This window comes from Suillus clintonianus (assembly GCF_016758775.1).
Source record: "Suillus clintonianus strain FC179 chromosome Unknown DEU56scaffold_20, whole genome shotgun sequence".
NCBI lineage: Eukaryota > Fungi > Basidiomycota > Agaricomycetes > Boletales > Suillaceae > Suillus > Suillus clintonianus.
The window spans coordinates 426965-450534 of NW_024539244.1; the positions used below are offsets into that span (position 1 = coordinate 426965).

At 47.8% G+C, this 23570-nt stretch overlaps 10 protein-coding genes across 10 annotated transcripts; 8 read left to right on the forward strand and 2 right to left on the reverse strand.

Moving 5' to 3' along the window:
• Nucleotides 1-350: 350 nt before the first annotated feature.
• On the forward strand, nt 351-2213 carry DEU56DRAFT_938222 (uncharacterized protein; the record flags this gene model as incomplete). Its single annotated transcript, XM_041358840.1, has 7 exons — nt 351-478; nt 529-640; nt 700-846; nt 903-1362; nt 1411-1551; nt 1606-1772; nt 1826-2213. The coding sequence occupies 7 exons, from the start codon at nt 351-353 to the stop codon at nt 1904-1906; spliced, it is 1236 nt and encodes a 411-aa protein (XP_041210718.1). The 3' UTR covers nt 1907-2213.
• Nucleotides 2214-3922: 1709 nt separating this feature from the next.
• On the forward strand, nt 3923-8733 carry DEU56DRAFT_791246 (bromodomain-containing protein). The gene is made up of 18 exons (XM_041352644.1): nt 3923-4200; nt 4251-4301; nt 4350-4403; nt 4452-4567; nt 4619-4751; nt 4802-4878; nt 4928-5095; nt 5145-5318; nt 5372-5710; nt 5758-5927; nt 5978-6122; nt 6169-6940; nt 6988-7857; nt 7908-7922; nt 7983-8112; nt 8164-8210; nt 8260-8347; nt 8400-8733. The coding sequence occupies exons 1-18, from the start codon at nt 4074-4076 to the stop codon at nt 8593-8595; spliced, it is 3672 nt and encodes a 1223-aa protein (XP_041210719.1). The 5' UTR covers nt 3923-4073; the 3' UTR covers nt 8596-8733.
• On the reverse strand, nt 8734-10204 carry DEU56DRAFT_791259 (uncharacterized protein). The gene is made up of 7 exons (XM_041352645.1): nt 9826-10204; nt 9727-9770; nt 9554-9655; nt 9237-9506; nt 9073-9186; nt 9003-9021; nt 8734-8948 (listed from the first exon to the last, which is right to left on the reverse strand). Exons 1-7 carry the CDS (start codon nt 9949-9951, stop codon nt 8880-8882), a joined length of 744 nt encoding a protein of 247 aa, XP_041210720.1. The 5' UTR covers nt 9952-10204; the 3' UTR covers nt 8734-8879.
• A 743-nt stretch (nt 10205-10947) lies between these two features.
• DEU56DRAFT_791271 (uncharacterized protein) lies at nt 10948-12566 on the forward strand. Its single transcript, XM_041352646.1, has 8 exons — nt 10948-10964; nt 11029-11067; nt 11122-11150; nt 11405-11406; nt 11574-11714; nt 11769-11994; nt 12051-12099; nt 12151-12566. Exons 1-8 carry the CDS (start codon nt 10953-10955, stop codon nt 12328-12330), a joined length of 678 nt encoding a protein of 225 aa, XP_041210721.1. The 5' UTR covers nt 10948-10952; the 3' UTR covers nt 12331-12566.
• Nucleotides 12567-13792: 1226 nt separating this feature from the next.
• DEU56DRAFT_239625 (uncharacterized protein) lies at nt 13793-15027 on the forward strand. The gene is made up of 6 exons (XM_041345241.1): nt 13793-13872; nt 13987-14046; nt 14097-14237; nt 14290-14518; nt 14574-14622; nt 14675-15027. The coding sequence occupies exons 2-6, from the start codon at nt 14007-14009 to the stop codon at nt 14864-14866; spliced, it is 651 nt and encodes a 216-aa protein (XP_041210722.1). The 5' UTR covers nt 13793-13872; nt 13987-14006; the 3' UTR covers nt 14867-15027.
• Nucleotides 15028-15393: 366 nt separating this feature from the next.
• On the forward strand, nt 15394-16808 carry DEU56DRAFT_239637 (WLM-domain-containing protein). The gene is made up of 5 exons (XM_041345242.1): nt 15394-15789; nt 15849-16199; nt 16254-16543; nt 16615-16689; nt 16772-16808. Exons 1-3 carry the CDS (start codon nt 15445-15447, stop codon nt 16539-16541), a joined length of 984 nt encoding a protein of 327 aa, XP_041210723.1. The 5' UTR covers nt 15394-15444; the 3' UTR covers nt 16542-16543; nt 16615-16689; nt 16772-16808.
• Nucleotides 16809-17490: 682 nt separating this feature from the next.
• On the forward strand, nt 17491-18303 carry DEU56DRAFT_910686 (kinase-like domain-containing protein; the record flags this gene model as incomplete). The annotated part of the gene is made up of 4 exons (XM_041357209.1): nt 17491-17886; nt 17943-18029; nt 18082-18153; nt 18208-18303. The coding sequence occupies 4 exons, from the start codon at nt 17491-17493 to the stop codon at nt 18301-18303; spliced, it is 651 nt and encodes a 216-aa protein (XP_041210724.1).
• A 509-nt stretch (nt 18304-18812) lies between these two features.
• DEU56DRAFT_754379 (uncharacterized protein) lies at nt 18813-19317 on the reverse strand (the record flags this gene model as incomplete). Its single annotated transcript, XM_041349812.1, has 3 exons — nt 18813-18856; nt 18909-19164; nt 19213-19317. The coding sequence occupies 3 exons, from the start codon at nt 19315-19317 to the stop codon at nt 18813-18815; spliced, it is 405 nt and encodes a 134-aa protein (XP_041210725.1).
• A 151-nt stretch (nt 19318-19468) lies between these two features.
• DEU56DRAFT_910688 (uncharacterized protein) lies at nt 19469-22408 on the forward strand (the record flags this gene model as incomplete). Its single annotated transcript, XM_041357210.1, has 5 exons — nt 19469-19981; nt 20589-20758; nt 20811-21015; nt 21065-21910; nt 21971-22408. 5 exons carry the CDS (start codon nt 19469-19471, stop codon nt 22406-22408), a joined length of 2172 nt encoding a protein of 723 aa, XP_041210726.1.
• A 266-nt stretch (nt 22409-22674) lies between these two features.
• On the forward strand, nt 22675-23542 carry DEU56DRAFT_910689 (uncharacterized protein; the record flags this gene model as incomplete). Its single annotated transcript, XM_041357211.1, has 4 exons — nt 22675-22726; nt 22787-22947; nt 22998-23224; nt 23269-23542. 4 exons carry the CDS (start codon nt 22675-22677, stop codon nt 23540-23542), a joined length of 714 nt encoding a protein of 237 aa, XP_041210727.1.
• Between the last annotated feature and the right edge of the window lie 28 nt (nt 23543-23570).

Below are 23570 nucleotides of genomic sequence, written 5' to 3' on the forward strand. Positions count from 1 at the left end.
CTTCGGTGCATCATAAGGCAGTGACAACACCATTGGAACGCGCCGCGTAAGTCTTGATGGAATTTCTACAACAGTGCTAGTTCAACACGTGTCTCTCATCAACCTTCCATCTAGGGCAGACGTGTGGAAGCCTCGAGGCGCAGCATGCAGCCCTCATAAGCGATTCCAGATGCAACGGCATTCTGCACTTTTCTTTCAGCTCTCTTCATCTTGTAGCTTTTCAATAGCAGAGCCACAATATTCACGTCCTGGTGACTGAATAACACACTGAGCAATAACCACAGCTGTCCAACCTCGCGGTTATATTCGTACCCTAATCCATTTCAGGTTATTCGCAGATTCACTAAATCATGCTCCCCATCACCGAATTTCAGTTTGCGTTCTGTGGGATCGCAACCTTTGCGGCCACATTCGGCTACGCTTGCGCTCGTAGAGCCTCCTCCCTGGGCGCGCAACCAAGCCACGTCGATGTCGAACCGTGAGTCACGCAACCCAGCCAAGTAGTTGTAATCCATAACTCGGACTCAGCGAGGAGAAGTCTCTCAAGCGTAAGCTCGATGAGTCTGATGCCGAATCCGAGGGAGAGCAGGAGAGACCCGTCAAAAGGAGCAGAACACCTCCCAATGACCACGAGGAGGAAGTGAGTTTTGATCGAAGACAGTGATATTGTTCCTTCATTTGTTGAGCAACTTCTGCTAGGAGTGGGAAGTTGTCGTTCCACCTCCTTCATACCAAGAGGCCCAGAACGCGGCACCCCATCCTGAACCAGCTGTTCGACAAGAACTACTCACTGCTGCTCAAGTCGGGGCCGCGCAAGTCGAAGAAGTTGCTGCAAGCGCTAATGAGGTAAAGTTAAGATTTAATTTAATCGTGTCCCAGGTGACTCAATTAATCTTCTGCAGCCCGCTCCAGAAGCGCATATTACGGCGGCTACAATTGTTAGCGAAAATGTTCAGCCGGCCGAACCACAGACGGAGGTCGAGTCACAATCTAAGCATCCTGAGAACCCGTCTCATTCAGTGAGGGACGACGAACCCAGCGAGCCTCGCCCCGTTATGCCGCCGCCGGCTCCCAAGCCAGTTATTCGTAGGCCGAATGCTTCTGCATTCTCATCTTTCGCAAACACCAAATCTCCTTTCGCCAAGTATTCCAATACTCCCTTCCCGTCATCTACATTGACATCTACACCTGCCTGGCGATGCGGCGAAACCCGTACCCCAGGTCTCCCTGCTGAATTCGCACCTGCGCCGTGTCCGAATGACAATGCGCTCTCACCGTCTCCAAACGAGGTTGCTGAGACGTCTTCAGCCGGTGCTCTAGGGGACCGTGCGCAGGCATCCACAGCACCCAAAGCATCCTCACGTGCGTCACCGCCTATTTGGCCACTTGATTAATCTATAATATCACTAGTTGTAACCGGTGAAGAAGACGAATCCGTCTCCGCCGAGCTTAAAGGCGTCAAACTCTTCATAAAGCGCGGGCGCAAAGATTTCACGGATGGTAACTTTGGGCATATCAAAGTCCTGACCCAGAACGAACGCACACGCCTGCGTAAGTCCACTTTCATTGCAATATGTCAGTATTGATCACGGCGCGGTGTATCAGTATTCAGACGGGACCCCCTTGGCCAGGTGTCCATGAATGTGGCCTTGCGGCCTGCAGTGCGGTGCCATTATGATGCAGGGGAAAATATTCTCCGGGTCGTGCTGATGGAGCAGGTTGCCGTTGAGGGGAAGGAGCCGAAGGACGAGGTTGCGATCTATGCCCTCAAGGTAGGTAGCAGATCTTTCAGAAAAATAGACTCTGATAATCGGTCAACATGCAGCCGGGGCGTGCATCGAAGGCAGACTTCAAGGTTTTTGCTGAAACGCTCTGTGCAAACGATCGTCTCAAAGCAGCGTCTTAATACTCCCCTCCCCTCGGAGGTCGATGACAGATGTCATGCCGCAAGATGCTGGCCATCTTCTCTGGGACGCAATAGGCGTTGGGGTAGTGAGGTTGTATGACAGGAGGTCAACAACTCTGGCGCTTGTGAAATTGGCCTTCGTCAGTCAATGGCCTCAGCAAGCCCAGACCACTGAACATTATGGATATCCCGACACTGCATATTGAATACCCACTAAAGATTGTACAAACTTTCGCTCGTGTTGCATTTGCAACACCTTATCTAGGTCCAACGATGGGAGTTTGTACGTCTACTATAGAATCATGATTCTGGTTCCAGGTTGTCGGGGACTCGAGAGGATCACAAATGTGGCAGGGTCACGTCAGAATAGTGGCAGATCAATGGGAGATCACAAATTTTCGCACCCTCAGGAAGGGGCTATGTGAATCTCCTGGACAATATTCACCACTGGTTGCTGCAGGTCCAGACCGTCCAGACCACTTAAATAAAGAAAATTATTGTTTCGATTGCTCGCTTATATGCAGCGGTTTTTTTTTGATCTGAGCTTCGTGACCGTGTTACGTTCCTGAGGGCTTGGGCTGTCTTGAAGGACCTTTCAGAGTATGGAAACTGAGTTCGTGCTTGCAGAAGAGGCTCCACTGGCACATTTCTGCAGCTACCCTTGCTGCCAGATGGAGCTCGGGCCTACATCGGGTTCTTATTTGACCCCTTAGAGTTTGCCTGGCTTGTCGGAAAAAAATGACACTTGCTTGATATTCAAGTTGCTTCTATGGCGGCAGGTCATCAGTTCCCGAGGCATGGACAGCTCGATGTCACCTTCCGCCAAGCTTAAACATTCCCTTCAATATCTTCATTGATGACATCCCTGCAGCTGTCAGGCTCACCTAGTAATTCCAATTAAGTAGAGATCGAGCAAGATCTAGGGATGGCATGAAATACAGAGCTGAATTAGCACCGCGCCTGAACTCTGAATCACGTCCGAATTCCAGAGCTGTGCTTCGTCAACTCTGCATCAACAGCGGTGTTAATACAGTAGTTGCTGCAGATATGATAGAAGAGGATATGAATGAACGTGTCGGCGTAGAATTTTCATGTGAGTTAAGTAATCGCCCATGGCAAGGGCAACCGACCTTGAAAGTCCAAGGTCCTATACAAGTGAACAGCCAAACGTCACTAAGTGCTCGTCCGCTGTTGGAAAGCTTTAAAGCCTTGAATGGAAAAAAATGATATGAATTACATTAGTCTTACTAGGCATTCTCTCCAATATACCGAAGTTAATGGCCTGCTGCTGAGTTTGGGCGAGAAGACGAAGCTGCGATCGGAGTCGTCGGGTACAGGAGTCCTTCTGCTTCGAGGAACTTGATCGATGGGGAAATCAGACTGCGAGGAACTGAGAAACCACGTAAGACCCTTGGCATCACCGCATAGTGCGCAGTTGCTTGTCAATTCTAGATACCGTACCTCCGCACTGTGACCCCCATTGACACACACCTGTGCAACATCTTGCGACTCCGAAGCCGCAAACTTGACGACCCTACCAGATCACATTGCAGGAATACAGGGTGCACGGAATTCGTTATCCTCCATTCGACAGCTCATTGCCTATCAAATATGTGGCCGACCACCTAGTTGACTTCTGTGAAAGCGTGAACTATTGGGACCATTTGGCAGACGAGCGAATAATATAATATCTTCATAGAATCCACTCGCGTTCGGGACCTTGGTTCCGTCGTGATAGCTGTCTAGTGGCACACTAGGTCACTGTGTAGGCTTGTCATAGAGAGACTCTATTCTTCAATTTCCTGGGTCAGGTCAAATGCGATTGAACGCGGCACAGAAAATTGCATAATAAAATCGCCAATCAGGATCGCTAGGCGTTGACGATATTGAGACGGAGAGACTTGGAGGCGCATGTAGGCGGCCAACATCATGAGCAAATTGCAAGTCGAGGAACGACTGGTCACATTGAGGTCACATGATGTGTCAGGTCACGGTTACACTTAGTATTGCATCTCTTCAAGTTAGGCATCCGGATTCTGCATCAGCATTTGGATATGTTTCTCGTTCTTTCCCCTCAGCTTGCCTAGTAAACCACTCGAATTCGCTACGCAAGCTTTGACAGGTAGTTCGGAAGTCTCTTCGCTTCACTTTCTTCGTTTGTCACATCATGGCCCGCGGCTTCAAATCCCCCGCTGCTCAAGTACCACTGCCTAAAGTGTCATTTATTATAGTCCAGGATGATGATATCAATCAACCTGCTGGGGTGCACGACCTACAAGCTAGATCCTACGGATGTATGCAGCATATACGCGCTGTCAAACCACTTTCGCTAACTCCTTTGCAGACAACGACTTCACCGAATTCCTGAGGCCGGATCATTACATTCGGTATATTGGTGAGCGCGTTCACGTTTAATAAAAGAAATATATCTGATGCAAAGTAGAGCCCCTTGAGAAAGACCTCGCTATTCAGGTTGAATATGACATGGATGACCAAGGTGTGCATGCTCTTGCCCCTCCTTCACCCTCTTAATATGTTGGAGCAGATCAGGAATGGCTTGACGCAGTGAACGTTGAAAGGAAGAAGGATCAACTGAATGCGGTCACGTACGAGACGTTTGAGATTATCATGGATCGCCTGGAGAAAGAGTACTTCGACTTGGTACGCCCCTCTGTACCGTGTATAGGATCCTCTCATTTTGCCGCTATGCAGACCAAGAATATACCTAAATCTGATTATGCCATGCCTTCTGAGGATTCAACTTGCGCTATTTGTGACGATTCCGAGGGAGAAAACAGTAATGCTATTGTATTTTGTGACGGTTGCAACCTCGCTGTTCATCAGGGTATTTTCCCTCTAACTTCTGAATAATTCATTTTACTCATATATCAACAGACTGCTATGGAGTGCCATACATACCTGAAGGGCAGTGGTTATGTCGCAAGTGCACTGTCTCGCCGGAGAATCCAGTGGTGAGTAGGATATCGAAAGCTCATGCATTTTTCACTGATGGGCCTTCAGTCATGCATCTTATGCCCGAACGAGGGGGGAGCGTTCAAACAAACAGTCTTCGGTGACTGGGCTCATCTTCTGTGTGCCATTTGGATACCTGAGACGCGAGTGGCAAATGAGGTATTCATGGAGCCTATCACTGGATCCGACAAAATCCCGAAGCAACGCTGGAAATTGGTATATTCCTCTGCCTCGTGATCCTCTCGTTCATTGACCATTAATCTAGAAATGCTCAATATGCGGAATTCGCGAGGGTGCATGCATTCAATGCACGAAGAACTCATGCTTCCTGGCCTTTCATACAACATGTGCTCGTAAGGAAAGGTTACTCATGCCAATGAAGAGCTCGCAGGGATCTGAGCCTGGGACACTGGCGTGCTATTGTGAGAAGCATCTTCCTGTATGCAACAGCGTCTCCTTTCTATCGAAACAACTCATGCTGTCATTTTTCAGAAAGAGCAGCAAGACGCTCGCCTCAAAGCCCTTGCACAAGATGGCCAGATGACTAGCCCCAACTCTAAGCTGTCTAAATCTGCCCGTGCATATGCCAAAACTTACAAGACCGGTCCACCGCTTGTGCCACACATCATTGTTGATCGAATCCTGAACTACATCACCAAGGTAAATGTGCGCAAGAAAAACGAGTTTGTGTACATGGTGTGTAAATACTGGAGCTTGAAGCGTGAGGCCAGGAGAGGGGCACCACTCTTGAAGAGACTGCATCTGGAACCATGGACAGCCTCAAACGCAGGAAAAGTACAGACGGAAGAAGAAAAGACTGTGAAGCTAGAGGTTCGTTTTCGTTTTCGTTCCTTTCGCGGTTATTGACGTCCGTGCAGCATTTGAAACGTCTACGCAGCGATCTCGAGTCTGTCCGTGAATTGACGTTACAAACGCGCAGGCGAGAGAGCCGGAAGCTTGCTCAGACTGAGAGCGTCCAGAAAGTGCTTGAGATTGCACTCTTTCCTCACGAAGCACTACTACGGCTTGCATTTGAGAAGGTTCTTGCGTACGCAGTGCTCCGACTCGCTACATCGAAACATTCTGACATTTCATCAGTCTTGATCGCCACGGTCTCTTCAAGCATCCGGTGTCGAGGACGGAGGTCCCCGACTACTACGACGTCGTGAAAAAGCCCATGACCTGGGATGCAATTGACGCTAAGCTTGACCGTCACGAGTACTGGGACCTGGAGTGTTTCAAGGTGGGCCTTACTTGGTCTAGTTTCACCTCCCATTAACATATTGCAGAACGATGTCGAGCTGGTGCTGTCTAATGCAATACTATACAACAAGCCTGGTACATCGTTCTACAAGACCGCACAAAGAATGCAGATAAGCAGTCAACCCATCCTTCAAGAACTCACTTCCCTCGCTTACAATCACACACCCCTCGCACCCCCCGATCCTTCCGACTCCTCCGTTCTCTCCCAGATGTCCATTGGGGATCTCGAACCTTTGATGGAGACACTCCAGCTTCTAACGTCAACTCAAGACATCCAAGACGATATTAATCTTATTCTTGATGCCGATCCCATCTCAGCATTATTTAATTTCGAACTTCCGCGCGTCAAGCCTCCACCGCCTCCATCACCGCCTCCCGCTCCCGCTCTACCTCCCCCACTGCCTCCCAAGTCCAAAAAGAAGCGTCTCCTCAAGATCAGCGAACCTGGTCCTCTGGATGCTTCCCCAGGTTTTCGTGCCCCGCGAACCCGCCGAGCTCTTGCGGCAGCTGCAGCTTTCGAGGCCGAGGCCGGCTTCGAACCCGAATATCAATCTACTGCCGAACCTGAACTCGAAGCAACTGAAGCCGATCAAAAAGTATCTGCTGAACCACCGAAGAAACGACGGAGGCACAGCGCAATGCCTGGTCAAGCAGAAACGCCACCCATGGTCACAGATGTGGACAGTCAGGGACTATTCAAAATGTTCGATGCGGGGTGGATTCTACCGACGGGACAGCGAAGAGGTGGACGTCAGTTTGTGGAGAGGGCTCCGCTTCCACCGAAGAAAAAGAAGATGGGTAAGTTAATCGGCCTTACTGTTTCTTTACTGACTATCGTCATCAAGATCGCGGGATGTCGAGGCTGTCTGTATTCAGCACCAACGCATCGGAGAATCAGACTCTAGACGAGATTCCTGGGCCTTCTGGCTTGTCTGTGGAAGAGAAAGTCGATATGGATGTCGAGCCTGGAGTAACGTCCGAGGCGAGTGCTGCTGCCATTGACATGGATGCAAGGTCAGAGTTGGCCCTTGGCACCAATGAGGAGACGGAGACATCCATGGTTATCGATATTCCAGAGACGCACCAGGAGGAAGAAATGGAGAGTCGACCGCAGCCAGAGCTCGAACCCGAACCTGAACCTGGACCTGAACCAGGACCTGAACCAGAGGTTCAACCACAGGAAGTACTCCAGCCGGAAGTGCTCCAGCCGGAAGTGCTCAAGCCGGAAGTGCTCAAGCCGGAGGCCACAGAGTTAGAGGAGGAAAGGGAGGAGACGCGATCAGAGTTGGAGGCGCGGATAGCCAAGATCCCCATTCGACCAAACGTGAAGATCAATGTCGAGAACGGAAAGATTGTCGTGGAGGAACTAGACACGCCCAAACTTCGGCGGGAAAAAGCAAGGCAGCGGAAAGCAGAAAAGGCGGCGGCGGCAGCTGCTGCTGCCGCCGCTGCGCAAGGCATTCCGCAAGCCAAAGCCGAGACCCCCAAACCCGATGTCGGGACCACTCAAGATGACGCATCCGATTTATCTTCTCTAAGCGAGCTGGACAGTGATACTGATGAGAAGTCTGTGAAGAAGACTGCATCCAAGACAAAACCTGAAGTACAATCCACCACAACGCGTCAAGTGCAACGCGCGCCAGCCATTCTTATTACCTCAGGACCAGCGCTTGTTGTACTTGAACCGGGGAAACAGTTAGAAGGTGGCACTCTTGGTACGTCACCTAAATAGTCACACTGATTCACATTTAACGACATTTGTTAGTTTGGGCTAAAGCAGGTCAGACCTTAATGAATGGAGCCTGACAGTCTACAGACCGGTGCTGATGCTGACCTCCAGACACGTATCCATGGTGGCCTGCAGTTGTGTGGGAACCAGATGACCCAAAGATTCCAGAAGACGTCAGGAAGAAGAAGCCTCGAGATAATTCGCGTCATATCGTACAATTTTTTGACCCCACATCGTCTTGGTACACCTCCGATAATTAACAGTCGAATTTAGCTGATACCTATCCGAACAGGACATGGGTTACCATTGGTCATATGTTATTATTGGGAGAGGATAATGGTAGGTGCTGGCAGAGTTTCGTGTCTTCCACCGCTAATTCCCTCATTAGGGGTCGACGCTTCGCTACTTTCCCCAACTTCGACGGTCCAAAAGTGGAAAACACACAGGATTAAGAAACAATGTCGGGAAGCTTTCCAGTAGGTTCTCTTCTCATCCCTCGTATACTCCATAAGAACACATTGCTTTCAGACGCGCCTTGGCAGAGATGGAAACAGATGCAGATAAACTTGCTCATGAAGCAGAAGATCTTGCGACGGAGGTCACAATTTCTGGTTCTTTAAAGGAGCAAAGTTCAGCCGATGTCGATACGGGTACGTCAGTTGAGCAAGGTTCTGCTGATGTCGATATGGGTACGTCAGTTGAGCAATTGGCATCAGCATCATGATCGAGGGCTTCTCTCTGTGCTGATGCCCAGATGAGGGTTCAAACTGTTCATGCATGAAAGGTTAATGTATGTTATGTAAATTTGTCCATAATTAATATTGTCCAATGATTCGATGCGTTTTGAATCGCTTCCCACCACTCGACGAAATAAGGGTCAAAAGCAAGTCAATAGACATGTTTTATGCAGGTTGTCAAGAATTTACAGCCCTGAAAAATGCTACAGAGATATCTCTCGGTGGCGAAGAGCAGTAGCAAGTCCCAGTCCGTGATCTCACAAGAGATATTTCAAAAGACCGCTGGGAAACACGTTGTCTTATGTACCGGCCAAGATTTCTTCTGATGATCACGGTCGCACTGTTGGTAAAGTAGAGTGAGACGGACACAAGAAATAGACGTGCAAGTACTTGCATAAACAGCTGTTTTGCACCTGTGGCGTAGTGAGACCCGGGTGAACTAAAGAATGAGAATACTATCATACCGAGAGCATTGCAAGAGCTTTGAGGTTCTGGACGTTCCACAGTCGACAAAGCCACATTCATTGAGAGACTGTTCACAGTGTTGTTTCAGGCCTTCTGCCATGAACGTTGTTTCCCTTGATTGGGTCTTGTCACTACCTTCTCGGCGACGAAACAAGTAACTCACGAATCACCCTCGAGCTGCTTGAGGCAACGTGTGATCTGTTGCCTCTGGTACTTCCTATTCCATTCACGTAGCTTTGGAAGAAGCACTTGCTTATCTTCCTCGCTGACGGAATCCAAGCCCTGCAGGGCTAAGAGGATCGAGAGAAACTGGCACATTTCTACGATGTACGTAGGATCTGCTGGATCTGAAGATGCAGCGGCCATGCGACGCGCTTGAGTCTTACAAATCGACGACTTCGCCGTGGTCAATAGAAACCTAGCAAAGTACGGCCTAGAAACTAGTGAATGAAGTGTGACAAGTAGTCGAAGAGAATTTACAGGTAAGAAATGATATTGAGCATTCTCATGGGTATGCTGAATGCCGTGTCTTGCGCATTGTAGGCGTCCGCGAGGGCTGGGAGATACTTGGCGCTAAATTCACTGACAGAAGCGAGTCATTATTTAGTAGAGGAATGTGACAGCAAGGGGGCAACCTTGGCTGCTAAACGCACGAATTGATCGCGTTTTCAGATGGACTCCTTAGAAGCAAATCAAGCTAGCGTACAGATGAGAAACAATGAAGACGACGGTGCTGCCAGTGAAAAACGAACCTGTCGTTCGAGGAACACCAAATTTTCCTGCTGATCGCCAGTCAGCCCGCAATACTCTGCTAGCGAATCCGCCGTGACGTTCAATAATCCTTGTAGATCAGCTTGCGTGCCAGACACCCAGCTCATCGTTTAACTGATATCAATGCGAAGACTACTAGCCTCTAGGGACGGTGGGACAGTTCAAATTTCAAAATCAGAAACAACGTGTAAAATGGATAATCATGATGAAGTTCCTTTGCGGGCATACTATGGCCGAGTAGTATTAGTCCCTTGGTGCACATCGGGACCTTGCTTGAGAAGTAAGGTTTGATGTTCCTGTGCAAGATGACGTAGCACCGCCACCAAAAGTTTAAGAACAACAGCAAAAATACCTTCGCTGATTGCCGCGGCGCTCTGCGGTTCCTCCTTTCCATTAACAAAGTAGTACTCTCTCATGATCATGCTCTCAAAGTCGGTTAAGTGCCTATCTGATCAGTACTGCTGTACGAGCGTCAAGAGGCGTCAAGCGCTCCCATCTGGACCTCTTCGTTAGCCCTGCAGGAGATTGTGTAATTTTAGGTAGGGGGTACATGCCGCTGTCATACTTATCTAGGAGACACACGTTCACCACAAGAACATAACGTGCAAGTAACGAGGAAATGTGGATATGATGACAGCTCCTCACCGGTCGTGAAACTGGCAGTGTTATCGATTTGATCGTTAACAGTGATTCATGGCAACCGACAGGAGATTGGCGCTGGCCAACGTAGAGCACTGGACGAGCCAAGGGCTTATCAGTATATTAATAGTAAGTCAATAATTAATGAACACCACCTCCTTCCCTCTGATTTCTCCGTTCGATCTCCACTGTGATGTCAGAACAAGAAGTCATCGCTAGTCTCCGCTGGAATAACAACGTATCTGGTTTGTCACCTCCTTTCATCTGATCTGTGAACGAACTATCGTGCTGAACATTGGTTCCAGTAGTAACCATTACCCTGATATGCTACGAGTACTGTCAGTGACCTTCGATAACCTTCATAACCCTCACTGAGCTTAGGATTACCTAGTGTTTCTGTTCGAGAAAGAGGTACCAAAAGGCTCCTTTTCTATTGATCGAGTACTTATCGTCATGATCGGTGCAGGTCATGTTTGTTTGGGTCAGCGCTCAACCCTTTATCTACAAAATGACTCCAACCCAGCGCCTGACTGACAATGATACAGAAAAGACAGTGGTCACCGATGTCGTGTCTTTACCTTCTCGTGAGCTCTGCCCTGCCAAGGTGTTTTATGGTCGTTCATTTTCTGCTATGCCAGGTCCGATACTTTGGTCTTTTCGTTGCACTGTATGTCGTAGTCGTCTTGTCCTTCATTCTATATTGACACTGACCATAGGCTTTGCGGCTGCTGTATGTAACGCTATGCTAACCGTGAGATCATTAGCTGACTAGCATTAGGGGGAGGTCTGATGTATATGCCTGAATCAGTGAGTGTATCTATACCTGCTATCTTTAAGGAGTTCCTAATTGAGATGGTTTTAGTCGTACGTCACAAGATCTTTGTACAGCTGAGTCTCAATAGTTATTGACCTCTTATTTAGCTGTGAGCGTACCGTATTCAACCTGAACTGGTTTTGCTCATCATGCAATTGAAACAGGCTACCCTCTTGCCGTTTTAATGAATTGGGGCTTTTCTGCATATTTTTGCTTAGCTGAAGGCCGGTCCCACATTCTTGCATATTATAACGCATATCGATTGAGCATTCACAGTCGTTCTTATCTGGCGTCTTTACATCCTATGCCACCAATCTAAACGCGTACTTTATGTTCTGGTGGGGCTGTTCTTGCCTGTTGTCGCCCTCTCCATAGGGATGGACATATTTTTATATAGTCGACCCTCAGCGTTCTCAGGTGAAATTCTACTTAGAGATCGGATTCTATGCAAACTGACGTCTGGTTGCATAGTGAAAGAAGTAATCACTGCGAACATCAAGTACTGCGCCCCTTCCTTCAACATAGGACCTATGCCTGCGATATATGCCTCCATCCCCATCATTTGCTATGATATTTTCCTAGTTGTTCTTTCAGCTTCCTTCCTTGTGAAACACCTGAAAGAACGGAAGGAAATCAAAATGAGGCCCAATATCTATGTATTACTAATTGTTCGATGTCATATCATATACTTCGTCCTGTGAGTTCCCCTTCGTCTGGCAGGCCCTCTTGAAAGTGATAGCTGAATCCCACTAGGAATCTGGCAAACCAAGTCTTCTTGGACATATTATGGGCTAGCATTCCGGTGTGACACTACCATGATCCTACAGAGTTTAGCTAACGCATACACGCACAGACACCGGTGATGAGTTTCGCAGAGCTTTTCAACGATACCGCACCATTTATTTTCGCGCCGCGTCTTATCATCAGCATTTGGGATACGCATGCCAACGAAAACTGCGTACAGGTCAGTACGGCGTTCGAAGATTGTGTATGTTGGACTTCGCATCCACAGCACGAGATTTCGTTCGCATGATTTTGGCATAGCGGTTACAACATCAGGATCAAGTCAGGATCGATGTAGAATGAGGTGTGCAGGCATGCTAAAAGTGTTCAGTCTCGGGCCCTGGCGGGGTTCCTGATTTTCCAAGGGTAGATCAGGGCTAATTTTTTCTGTAAATCCGTGCACTATCTGATAGTGCAACATAGCATAATTTATCATAGAGGACTAAATACACTCATGGCCCATGGCTCATGACTCCCTCTCCCTCCTCCGTGCTGTTCCCGTCGTCCCTGCTCTCTATTCCCACCTTGAGGGCGCTGTCACTTCTGTTCCCCAAATAGTCAAGGTGGTTATATTCCCATAAATGTAAGATAAAATACTTTGCTGATCGCGATTGTCTTCATCGAAGACAGCGTAACAATGTCCGTCCAAGAGATCACTTTGCCGTACAGACGTCATCATTTTAACATCTGCAAACACTTCGCCTAGTTCGAGGTTCGGTCTTAAATGATACCCTTGCCAGCCAAGGGTTGTGGGGCTTTATTTATTTTTTCCAGCATATATCAGGGTAGATATTAAGCACCGCCATTACTACCTGAACAGGAGGGTTGGACAAGCAGAATCTAGCCCAAGAAGCAACAGACACCGGTGACCCTTGTCAGCCGTGTGATCATCGATATCCTTGCAACTTTCCGTTGGACCTTTCCGTTGGCAGCGAATCGTCGAGGACAGCGATTCGGGGCACCAAAAGGAAGTAAGGCGCCGCAAGTTCGGCACGATGTCGTACAAATTTCATTAGGACATTATAACCCTTACAAGTTAACGAGATTCTGTGCTCTATAAGTATTGCACGATGGTGATCAGCTGCCCACCGCTCACTCTTTGAAATCGCCATTTGATTTGGCACAGTTTCATGTCGAATCTAGAAGATGTTGCCTATACTCTTGAGTGGAATAACAATATATCTGGTTCGTCAGCCTTGCTGTAAGCGAACCATTGAGCTGAACTTCATCATTTTCCAGTTGCAATCTTAACCCTGGTATCCTATGAGTACAGTCAGTAGCCTTCATGACCCTTGCACTACGGCTGAGCGTGATATTTTCTAGTGCTTCAGTTAGAGAAAGAGGTAACGAGGCGCTTATTTTATCTTCGTCGAGTACTCATGATCACCTTATCACAGGTCAAGTTTGTTTGGGTTAGAGTTCAACCTCAATGATATCAAGCCTCCAGAAATTGACTGGTTATCCAGGAAAGACAGTGGTCAGTGATGACGTATCTATACCTGGTTGTGAGTTCCCTGCCGAAGTGTTTCATGGTTTTCCATTTTTGATGCTGTGTCAGGTTCGATATTTCGGGATTTTCCTTGCATTGTATGTCTCGGTGGTTGTGTCCTTCAGATGATATTGTATATTGACACTGAACCACATTAATAGTGTTTGCGCCTGCTGTACGTGACATGACACCAACCGAGCTGTCGTTAACTGACTAGTGCTAGGGGGAGGTCTGTTTTACATACCTGAAGCAGTGAGTGTACCGATTCTTTCTTTTGAGTTTTAGGTTGACCCAGATTCAGCCGTACGTCGGAAGTTCGTTTTATAGCTAAGTCTGATCTGCTGCTTACCTCTTATTCAGTTGTGAGTATATCATGTTCAACTGAAACTGCCTTTACTCATCATGAAATTGAAATAGGCCATGGTATTTTTCTGTTAATGCAATGGGGATTTTCTGTATATTATTGCTTTGCGGAAGGTAAGTCGTATGTTCTTGCGTCTTTGCGCGTACCGATTATGCGTTCGCAGTCATTCTCATCTGGCGTCTTTACGCCCTATACGACCAATCCAAGTCCATACTTTATGTTCTACTGGGGTTGTTCCTACCTGTCGTCGCGCTCTATATAGCGATGAATACATTTTTATGGAGTCGACCCTCAGCGATCTCAAGTAAATTTCTGCTTAGGTCGAATTCTGCACAAGCTGACGTCTGGTTGCACAGCGGATGAATTCATAATAACTCCGAACATAAAGTACTGCACGGCTTCCTTCCACATTGGGCCCATGCCTGCGATATATTTGACAACTCCCATCATATGCTATGATATTCTCCTATTTATTCTCGCAATTGTTGCCCTATGGAAACACCTGAAAGAACGGAGGGAACTTGAAATGAGGCCTAACACCTATGTAATAATGATCGTCCGATATCATATCATATACTTTGTGTTGTAAGTTTCTCTTCGTCTGTGGGGTTCTTTAAAAGTACTCATCGAATCCCGCTAGGAATTTGGCAACTCAAATTTTCACGGCGATGTTGTGGGCCGACCTTCCGGTATGATCTCCCATGATTCTAGAGAGATAAGCTCTAACGCAAGGATACACAGACGGCGGTGATGAATCTCGTCCTGTTGTTCAACGATACGGCGCCATTTATTATCGTGCCCCGTCTTATCATCAGCATTTGGGATACGCATGCCAACGACAACTGCGTACATGTCAGTACAACATTCGAGGATTGTGTATGTTGGACTTCGCCACCGACATTCGAGCAGCACGAAATGGACCCCTACGCATGATGGTTCCAAAAACGAGGGGTGAGGTAGAGTGAAGTCCCTCAAGTCCTCGGGCTCTAGTCCTAGCCAAAAACTCTGATACTTTATGGGGGCAAATTCAGGCCGATTCTCTGTATATTTATTCACCATCACATCCACGAAGTATCAGTATATCTATATTGAGCTTGAATTCGATAGCTAGGTGTGATAGTCACGGTGCGGCTGCTTAGCATAAATTATTCCAGATGACAGCTTGGTGTTGAGGCCGTGAACACCACAAATGAAGAAGCTTTATAGGAGAAATATCGCGCATGTTGGCCGTACGCATTAATGAGGAATGTACTCCTACTAGATCATAGTATATCATACCCTGCCGCATGCCACATTCACATTTGTCCCTACTCTATTTGCTAACGTGCGTATGATCCTGAGGCTGTCGGTAGCTGGCAATCGAATTGGCCCAACGCCAGTGACCCGGTTAGAGCCGGCTAGCTTCGGAAACCAGCTTCCCCAGCTGACTAAAAGGCTGATTCACTGGCAAGGTGACGCAATCGATCATCTCAACTTAGCTGCCGACTACCACCAGACAGTCAACGGAAACCATGTCTCATGAAGATATCATCCTGAACGTCTCCTTCCGTGGGACATCACATACTGTTTCCCTCCCAAACGACGCACCCGTCTCTGCTCTCCACTCCCGCCTCGAGGCCCTAACTTCTGTCCCGCCATCATTACAGAAACTCATTTATAGAGGGAAGAAAATCCAGCATCGACAGGATGACCCCGATCCAGAACCCACCATTGCTCAAGCTGGTCTTCGCAATGGCATCAAAGTGCAGATGCTTGGCTCGACAGCAGAAGAACTCGGACAACTGAATGCAGCTGACGCGGCACATCACAAGAAAGAGCAAATTCTCAAAGACAGGGCGCTGAAGCCGCGGGTACAGGTATGTCCTGACACACCTTCTTATCGTCAAGACTGTCAATCATGATGAGAGGCAATTAGCTTCGTTCGACTGGGTCATCGTCTACCTCGTCTCACCAGTACCGCTTTCATCGCATAGAGCCGCTCACTCATCTCCCGCGACCTGAAACGGCGACGGAGTGTCTCACGACGCTTTCCAAAGATCCTGCAATCCTACATATCATGCAGAAGCATCGTTTCTCCGTTGGCTTGCTTACCGAGCTTGCTCCGCATGAGCATCCTGGGCTTCTAGGTCTTAATGTTGGGGGTGGAGGTACCATCAAGCTGCGAATTCGGCTTGATACATATGATGGTTTTCGCCCGTACTTGGAGGTCAGACGCGTGTTATGCCATGAACTGGCGCACAATGTATGGGGCGACCATGATAATGACGTGAGTTACAGCTACCTCTAATATCCTATTCACATGACGGTCGTATGCTTTTAGTTTAAAGAGCTGAATTCGCAGCTCAATCGCGAGGTTGCAGAATTTGAGGCTGCAGCAGGAGCAGGAACGCATCATCTTTCTGATTCAAACGATACCTATCAGCCGTCGTCGGACAAAGAAGTGGAGGCACTCATTCATGTCCTAGGCGGCACAGGCCTTCGAGGCAATGATACCATGGAAGAACGGCGGAAAAGGGTGTTGGATGCTGCCACAGCGCGCCTTAGGAACGAAGAAGAAGAACTGGAACGGAATTGCGGGACTTCTGGACCACAGAAGCAATCTGGATGACAGTTGAGTAAATTAATTTCACGCTAGCGATGGTTGTTTGAATTGGATGATGATTTGCTTCTGGACTACATAGTAAGCTTCCATCTCCTTTCAAAACTTCTGGTCAGCGCATGGCAGTCTTACTAATCGACACCTAATGAATTACAAGGTTGGTCAGGCATTCCTTTTTACAATGCGAACATTTTCTCGCATGATGTATAGAAGTAAGTCTTACGCTCATACATTGCAAGACCCATACCACTGTAGGCGCCGTCAAAATGCTCTGAACCTCTGGTGTGTCTAAATTTCAGACCACCTCCAATCTTTGGTTGAATGTGCAACGGCTTGAGCTCAAAAAAACTAAGACAGTACTCTAATTCGTCGATGATGATGAATAGGAATTAGACGTGAATGACAATGCATCTACAGCACCTCACAGGAATTGATTTACAGGCAGACAGGAGAGTTTGGCACTTGCCGGTAACTTTGTGACTTGTTAAAACTTGCACTCCTCCTACGTAGTACTTGCTTGTCGGCTTGTGTCGCCTACTGGCTTCATAAGCGCTGTTTGCACAACTTGAATCTGAATCATCTACCCAGGCGACTGCCTTTTAAAGTTGTCATTTACGTCACAGTCATACTATCGCTCAAAGGTGTATCTGCACTACTCCGATCAACGTGAACCACCCGCTACTGCTTAACATAAATGCACACACTACCTCGAGTTGTACTTTGAAATTCCACCACCACTGCTGCAGGGACTGTCTCGAGCGACCAATTCTACAGTTAGGGACTCGTCAGCTTCATATAAGTGTATGAAAAAGAACATGAAGGACTGTCGACCACAGCGATTTGGAGCCCCTTGGACGAAAAATTTGTTGAGGACAGGAGAAAAGCTAAGGGACACTGGTGGTTCACTGTAAGGCTTCCGTCTCGTTACCTGGACTCTTTGGGGAATCCGCTGCCATACATGCACACCACCCTCTCTCCCATACCGTCACAGTCTGATATCTTGGGAAACTTGGACACAGATCTTCCATACTACTATACATGCCGAGATATGGCAGAGGAGTACATCCTGCGAATCATTCCGCTGTCAAACATACATGGCGCTTTCCGTGTTTTGCGCGTTTTGGCAGAGGGAGGTTTTGCAAAGGCTCTGGGAGCTGAAGACCTAGCCACCAATCACTTGATATGTCTGAAGGTCTTTCAAAAGGACCATCTTAAACACAGGGGCACAGAAGAGGTCCTTTTGAACAAGCTAGAAGTGTACATGCGGCTTGTGTGGCAGTGGAGTCCTGCAACTATATTTCTGATGAAACTAGAAATGTTGTTCCAGACAAACAGCCATATTTGTTTTGCTATGGTATGTCATTCTCCCCTGCAAGTCATTTGAGCTGTTTGACTCCATTACATCTCCAGGAGTTAATGGCGAGTGATTTACAATGTTGCCTGAATTATTGTCCCGTATATTGCACTGAGAATGCTCGCAGGTGGAGTGCACAACTGGTGAGTAGTTGTCGCTCCTGGTTTTTGATGTCTCACGCCTCCGACTTTGAAGGCCCTCAGGATCAATGCTCTTCACACCATGGGCATCATCCACCGCGATATCAAACTGGTGGAGTGGTATGATGTGGTCTAGCTATGACAACCTGAGTGATGGTGATGATGTGCTATGGACATGTAGAGCTTTGACCTCGCTGACTCAGCTCTCGGAACCTCCCATGGCACTGCTCTCGCCTATCCCTCTGCCTGGAACCCCCTACTCCATGCACCCCCCTAAAAACAACTGGCACCGCCCTCGATGCCGTCTAACTCTCACTCTACATCAGCAAACCCCAATTTTCTCCACAGACATCGACATTTCCCACAGTTTCCCACAGTTTCCCACAGCGCCCCACAGCGGCACAGAGCTCACAGTAAATTTCTCCACAGACATCAACATTTTCGACAGTAACCCACAGCGGGACAGAGCTCACAGTATATTTCTCCCAGCATCGACATTTTTTGATAGTTCCCCACAGTAACCTACAGAGGGACAGAGCTCACAGGATGTACAGCTGCTTACAGTGTTTGTCAGTAAAATACTACCATTTCTCGAGCGCTACTACTACTATATAGTTCGGGCTATAATTATAATACATTTGAAGCACATTTTGAAGCACACTGGCATCCGCCAAGGTCAAGACAAAACAAAATCTCATGTCCGAATCATATTTTACTACTACTAGATACTAGTACTGCCAAATACAAGGTTTCTATTTGATACAACTCAAAAGAAGGTACTTGTCATTAGTCCAACTGGATGGTGACCTGATGGCAGGATGCGAATGAGTCTATAATACGAAGGTGTTAGTTGGTAGTACTATAAATGATAGGTGTACTTACCGTGAAGATTGTGTGGCGCTGGGTGGTGAGAAAGACCATGTTTCTTGAATGTGACGTGCATATGACCTAGTCCTACATCCGCCTTGTCAAGCTTCCACTTAGAAATGGCGGACTTGTATTTCGAAAGATTCATCATGACCTCGTATTCTCGGACGACGCAATCGGCAAGTGTTTTCTCTGCATTGAATATATCCCGTCGGGCCCTTGCGAGGTCCATGATGAGGTTAGCTTCAAGTTCATCAACATCGTTGATGGTCTGTGGGCACGTGAACAAATATTGCCTAGTAAGATATCAGTCACTTACCATCGAGCCAATAGCGTCAACTACATCGTACAAATCTGCGATACCACTGCCAGAGTCACCCAGAACATGGCTGGCTTGCCACTTATTGGTATGTCGAGGGCGCATATGTGACACTGATGGTACATCACTAGAGATATTTAAATGGATTGGTGCGTGGCTCGACTCGGACATGAGGGTTAGAAAAACTAAGATGTTCGGATTCCGGAATCAATATCATTACAGTTCAACTTCTCAGAATTCTCACGTGCACGCTATTATGTCATCATTCCAGTGTCCTTCGTGTGGCAAGGGCGGTTTCAAGAACGATGTCACTGTTGCTCATCACATGAGCCAACCTTGCTCTGGGTGCAGTACGTGGCTGCAGGATTTGATATGCTTGCGCTCCGAGTCTGATTCCCGTATGGACTCGGATGACGAACCAAATATTTCCATGGATATGGACGATGCCAGTGAACCGAATATGCCCGACATCGAGTCTGGTGGTTTGGGGGATTGGGATGAGATGTCTCGAGGGAGTACTAGTGGTAGTGAGAGCCAGGAAATGCCAACTCACAACTCGGAAGTTATCGACTCGTATCCTGACTGTGCTCAATCATACGGCAAGGGCTACACATTCCTCAATCTATTCAATTCCGACAATAACAGCAAACACCGTGCAACGAATCCGTATTACCCATTCAGCGGCCGGAAAGACTGGGAAGTTGGGTCGTGGCTCCTTCGCTCAGGATTGAGCATGGGGAAGATAGACAATTTTCTTTCGCTCGAGATGGTGAGTAACAAATTCTTTGATAATATTTACATTTTTCTTAAGTGGTTCAGATAAAGACCCTTCCATTGTCGTTCTGTTCGGCCAAGGAACTCCATGGTGGAGCAGAAATGTTGCCCAGCAGTCCGCGCTGGATGTCTCAGGTCATACCTACAAGATATCCTATGAAACCGCCCGTTGTGTTGTATTGGCGCGATCCTTTGGATTGTATTTCAAGCCTTCTCAATGTCATATCCCATACCTGAAGCTTCTCGTCCGGTCCGGTCCGTCCGTTCTCTCGGGTCTGTTCTAGAATTCATTTCCCTGTGTCCCCATTTGTATATGCTTCTTGATGCCCCTATATGCCCGGATCCTTCTGACAGTTAATATCCGGGTTCATTCTGATCTGTCCGTTAGTCTATTCATTTCCTTTTCATTTAACTTGTCCCCCCTGTTTCATTTAATCTCCGGCTCCATTCTCGATCGTCCACAGCAGTTCATATCCGTTAGTACATTTTCTACATAGCCCTCTGATCCGAAGACTGCGCTTCAGCCGGAAACCTGTCGGATACACATAGTATATAAACCCTTTGTAACCCGTAGTATTTCCTCAGTTCGAATATTAACTTAGACTCTGTTCAATCCTCGTGTCCTCTCGGCTCTTAGGATTATTATCCTAGTCCGATCCTCTGAGCCTTGGGATTATATCCCTAAGGCTAAATACCTCCGCCTCTACCTTCGGGTAGTCTATACCTTGTTAGTTTCTACCCGGACAAAGTCTCGGGTAGTCTTCCCTCTTTCGTCCGGCCCATCCATACCCCTCGGCCGACGATATCTGCCTCCTGTAAAATAGGGGCACATACTCGGGTAAAGAGCGCAGCGCACGAGCTGAAGCTAAGCCCCTCCGGTCTGACCCGTTGAACACGGTCTTAACACTCAACCATCCTGCCTTTCACGATCAGCTCGACTTTACGCCTCACAGGGTGTACACCACTGCGCAGAGGTTGTGTCACGTGTATTCGGAATGGATGACCGGTGATGACGCGTGGAATATGCAGGTACGCATAGTTTCATTTGTGCGAGTCATACTTATCAGTTTTCGGACAGTCAGCCCTACCAAGAGGTGCAACGCTCCTCGGGACCATATTATCGTCTGACAAGACAAATATATTGACCATGACGGGCGACAGAGTTGCACATCCCCTTCTCATTAGCCTTGCTAATATTCGCATGTCCACCCGACTAAAATCATCCTCGAATGCCTTTGTCCTTACTGCTCTACTCCCTGTCCCGAAATTCATCTACAAGAAGAAACACATGAGAGGTGTACTTGAGGATCGCCTCATTCATGAGTGCTTGGATATAGTTCTACGTCCACTTAAGGTAGCCGCCCGCGAAGGGGTCATGCTGTCAGATCCTGTTGGACACAGTCGCTACTGTTTTACACCACTCACGAGCTATATTGTCGACACCCCGGAGGCCATGATGCTGGCTGCCGTTGGCGGGAAAACCTCTCCGGTCACTATGGCCATGTACAAACAGTTTGGAGACCCTTTCCGTCATGAACCTCGTACACGAGCAACTACACTCTCCCAGCTTGCCAGCGCACGGAGTAAAGTTGATCCCGATGACATTGAGGCATTTTTTTGTGAGGCACAGAAGTTTCGTCTGAATGGCGTCAACACACCGTTCTGGCTGGATTGGCTCCTCAGTGATCCATCCCACTTTCTCACTCCCGAATTTCTTCACCTCATCCATCGCAAGTTCTACGACCACGATGCAAAGTGGCTCATTTGCGCAGTTGGTGATACAGAGATCGATTTTCGGTTCTCTGTGTTGCAGGCCATCACTGGGTTCCGTCATTTTCATGGCAGGATTTCAAAACTTAAACAGGTTGCAGGACGCGCTCAACACAACATCCAGCGCTCAATTGTCGCAGTCAGTGCAGACGCAGTACCTAGTACCATGATAACTGCCGTATGAGCTCTCATGGACTTTCGGTACCTTGTACAGTCACCCGTAATCGACGACACTCAACTCGCCCGTATTTCCACGGCCCCCGAAGAATTTCATGCCAACAAAGATGCAATTATAGACGGAGGATTTCGTCGTGGTCAGTGCGGTGGAGTCATTGAGAACTGGTACATACCGAAGCTAGAACTCATGCAGTCCATAGTTCCGAGCATAAGGAACACTGGAGTTCCTCTGCAATGGACTGCCGACACCACCGAGCACGCGCACATAACGGAAATCAAGGATCCTGCTTGCTCGAGCAATAACAAGAATTACGATCCCCAGATATGTCGCCACCTTGACCGTACCGATAAATGCCGCCACTTTGACCTCGCTATGAGTCTGCTCAACAATATGACAGACTCGAAGTGGCAGGGCTCAGATGACGTTGGCGATGTCAACAACAATGTTGATCTCGAGGAACCATGTGCTATCTAGTTACCTTGGACAATGAAGATTATATCATCAAGGATCATTGGGTTCTGGGTAAGGACAATAAAGTAGTCCTGAACGAGATCAAGATGCTCGAACTAATGGACAATGTCCCTGGCGTTCCAAAGCTGGTGGATTACTGGGTTGTTGAGCGGTCAGATGGTGAACCTGACATCACCCGCAAATATTGACAAAAGGAACACCGGAGTACCAGAGGCACCAGTCGCACTCATGTGCATCTCGTCTTGAAACCATGTGGTCGACCGCTTCACATGTTCCGCACACTTAAGGAGTTTGTGCGAGCGCTAAGGGATATCATAAAGAGTAAGCATCAGCATCTAGTTCGTGGTATAGGTGTCTTAAACTGATGCTCTCTGATTTTAGTCCAACAAACTGTGGTGGAGGAATGCCAGATTTTGCATCGGGACTGTAGCCTCAACAATGCGATGATCCTAGACGACCTTTGCGGTAGTGAAGGCTTTCTTATTGACTGGGAGTTCACGGTTCGCATTACCGCGGATAACAAATATCCCATCGGTGGTACAGTAAGTACACCTTTTTTATTAAATATACAGTTTATTTATTCATTTTCCAGGGCACAGTCCCTTTCATGTCACGCGGGCTTCTCAACCAGGTCGCAATCCTGCAGCAACAGGCGAACTCGCAATCGCAATCGGCGAAGAAGCCGATAACCCCGAAATCATCCTCTGATTCTTCGGCTCTGCCGATATCATTTGTTGTTCAAGGTTACGCGGATGACCTGGAGTCCCTTTTTTTGTGTTCGCTTGGGTTTGCATCAAGTTCAGCGGTCCCAACGGCATGGTGCGCGAGCCCTTACCCAATTCCTTACTGGATTGATGGACAAGCCTTGACTTGGCATCATGCGCCGCTTTCAAGATCACCTTTTTCGCGAATCCAGCAGATGAAAAGTGTCTTACTGACGAATTTCACCCGTACTTCAAGGACCTGATCCCCCTCGCAACACAGTGGCATAGAGCTTTGGTGGACAACATGATCCACCCCGTCACCTTCAGTACCATTCTTGGTATACTCAACTCGCATCTTGACAAGCTCTCCAATGACGAGGAGCTCGCATCTACTATGAGCATGCTCAGGGGTGATGCTGTCATTCCCTACTAGTTCACCTACGAGCACATCACTGTTTGCT

What these genes read in the sequence shown, in the direction of transcription:
- DEU56DRAFT_791246 (XM_041352644.1), top strand. Translation starts at nt 4,074, where the DNA reads ATGGCCCGCGGCTTCAAATCCCCCGCTGCTCAAGTACCACTGCCTAAA. An exon ending in GCATTTGAGAAGGTTCTTGC is followed by an intron (nt 5,928 to 5,977) that starts GTACGCAGTGCT and finishes ACATTTCATCAG; the next exon opens with TCTTGATCGCCACGGTCTCT. An exon ending in ATTATTGGGAGAGGATAATG is followed by an intron (nt 8,211 to 8,259) that starts GTAGGTGCTGGC and finishes TTCCCTCATTAG; the next exon opens with GGGTCGACGCTTCGCTACTT.
- DEU56DRAFT_791259 (XM_041352645.1), bottom strand. Translation starts at nt 9,951, where the DNA reads ATGAGCTGGGTGTCTGGCACGCAAGCTGATCTACAAGGATTATTGAAC. An exon ending in TGGTGTTCCTCGAACGACAG is followed by an intron (nt 9,771 to 9,825) that starts GTTCGTTTTTCA and finishes TCTGTACGCTAG; the next exon opens with CTTGATTTGCTTCTAAGGAG. An exon ending in AAGCAGCTCGAGGGTGATTC is followed by an intron (nt 9,187 to 9,236) that starts GTGAGTTACTTG and finishes GACCCAATCAAG; the next exon opens with GGAAACAACGTTCATGGCAG.
- DEU56DRAFT_239625 (XM_041345241.1), top strand. Translation starts at nt 14,007, where the DNA reads ATGCAATGGGGATTTTCTGTATATTATTGCTTTGCGGAAG. An exon ending in ATATTATTGCTTTGCGGAAG is followed by an intron (nt 14,047 to 14,096) that starts GTAAGTCGTATG and finishes ATGCGTTCGCAG; the next exon opens with TCATTCTCATCTGGCGTCTT. An exon ending in CATATCATATACTTTGTGTT is followed by an intron (nt 14,519 to 14,573) that starts GTAAGTTTCTCT and finishes GAATCCCGCTAG; the next exon opens with GAATTTGGCAACTCAAATTT.
- DEU56DRAFT_791271 (XM_041352646.1), top strand. An exon ending in TCGACCCTCAGCGTTCTCAG is followed by an intron (nt 11,715 to 11,768) that starts GTGAAATTCTAC and finishes CTGGTTGCATAG; the next exon opens with TGAAAGAAGTAATCACTGCG. An exon ending in TATTATGGGCTAGCATTCCG is followed by an intron (nt 12,100 to 12,150) that starts GTGTGACACTAC and finishes ATACACGCACAG; the next exon opens with ACACCGGTGATGAGTTTCGC.
- DEU56DRAFT_239637 (XM_041345242.1), top strand. Translation starts at nt 15,445, where the DNA reads ATGTCTCATGAAGATATCATCCTGAACGTCTCCTTCCGTGGGACATCA. An exon ending in CGCTGAAGCCGCGGGTACAG is followed by an intron (nt 15,790 to 15,848) that starts GTATGTCCTGAC and finishes AGAGGCAATTAG; the next exon opens with CTTCGTTCGACTGGGTCATC. An exon ending in GGGGCGACCATGATAATGAC is followed by an intron (nt 16,200 to 16,253) that starts GTGAGTTACAGC and finishes GTATGCTTTTAG; the next exon opens with TTTAAAGAGCTGAATTCGCA.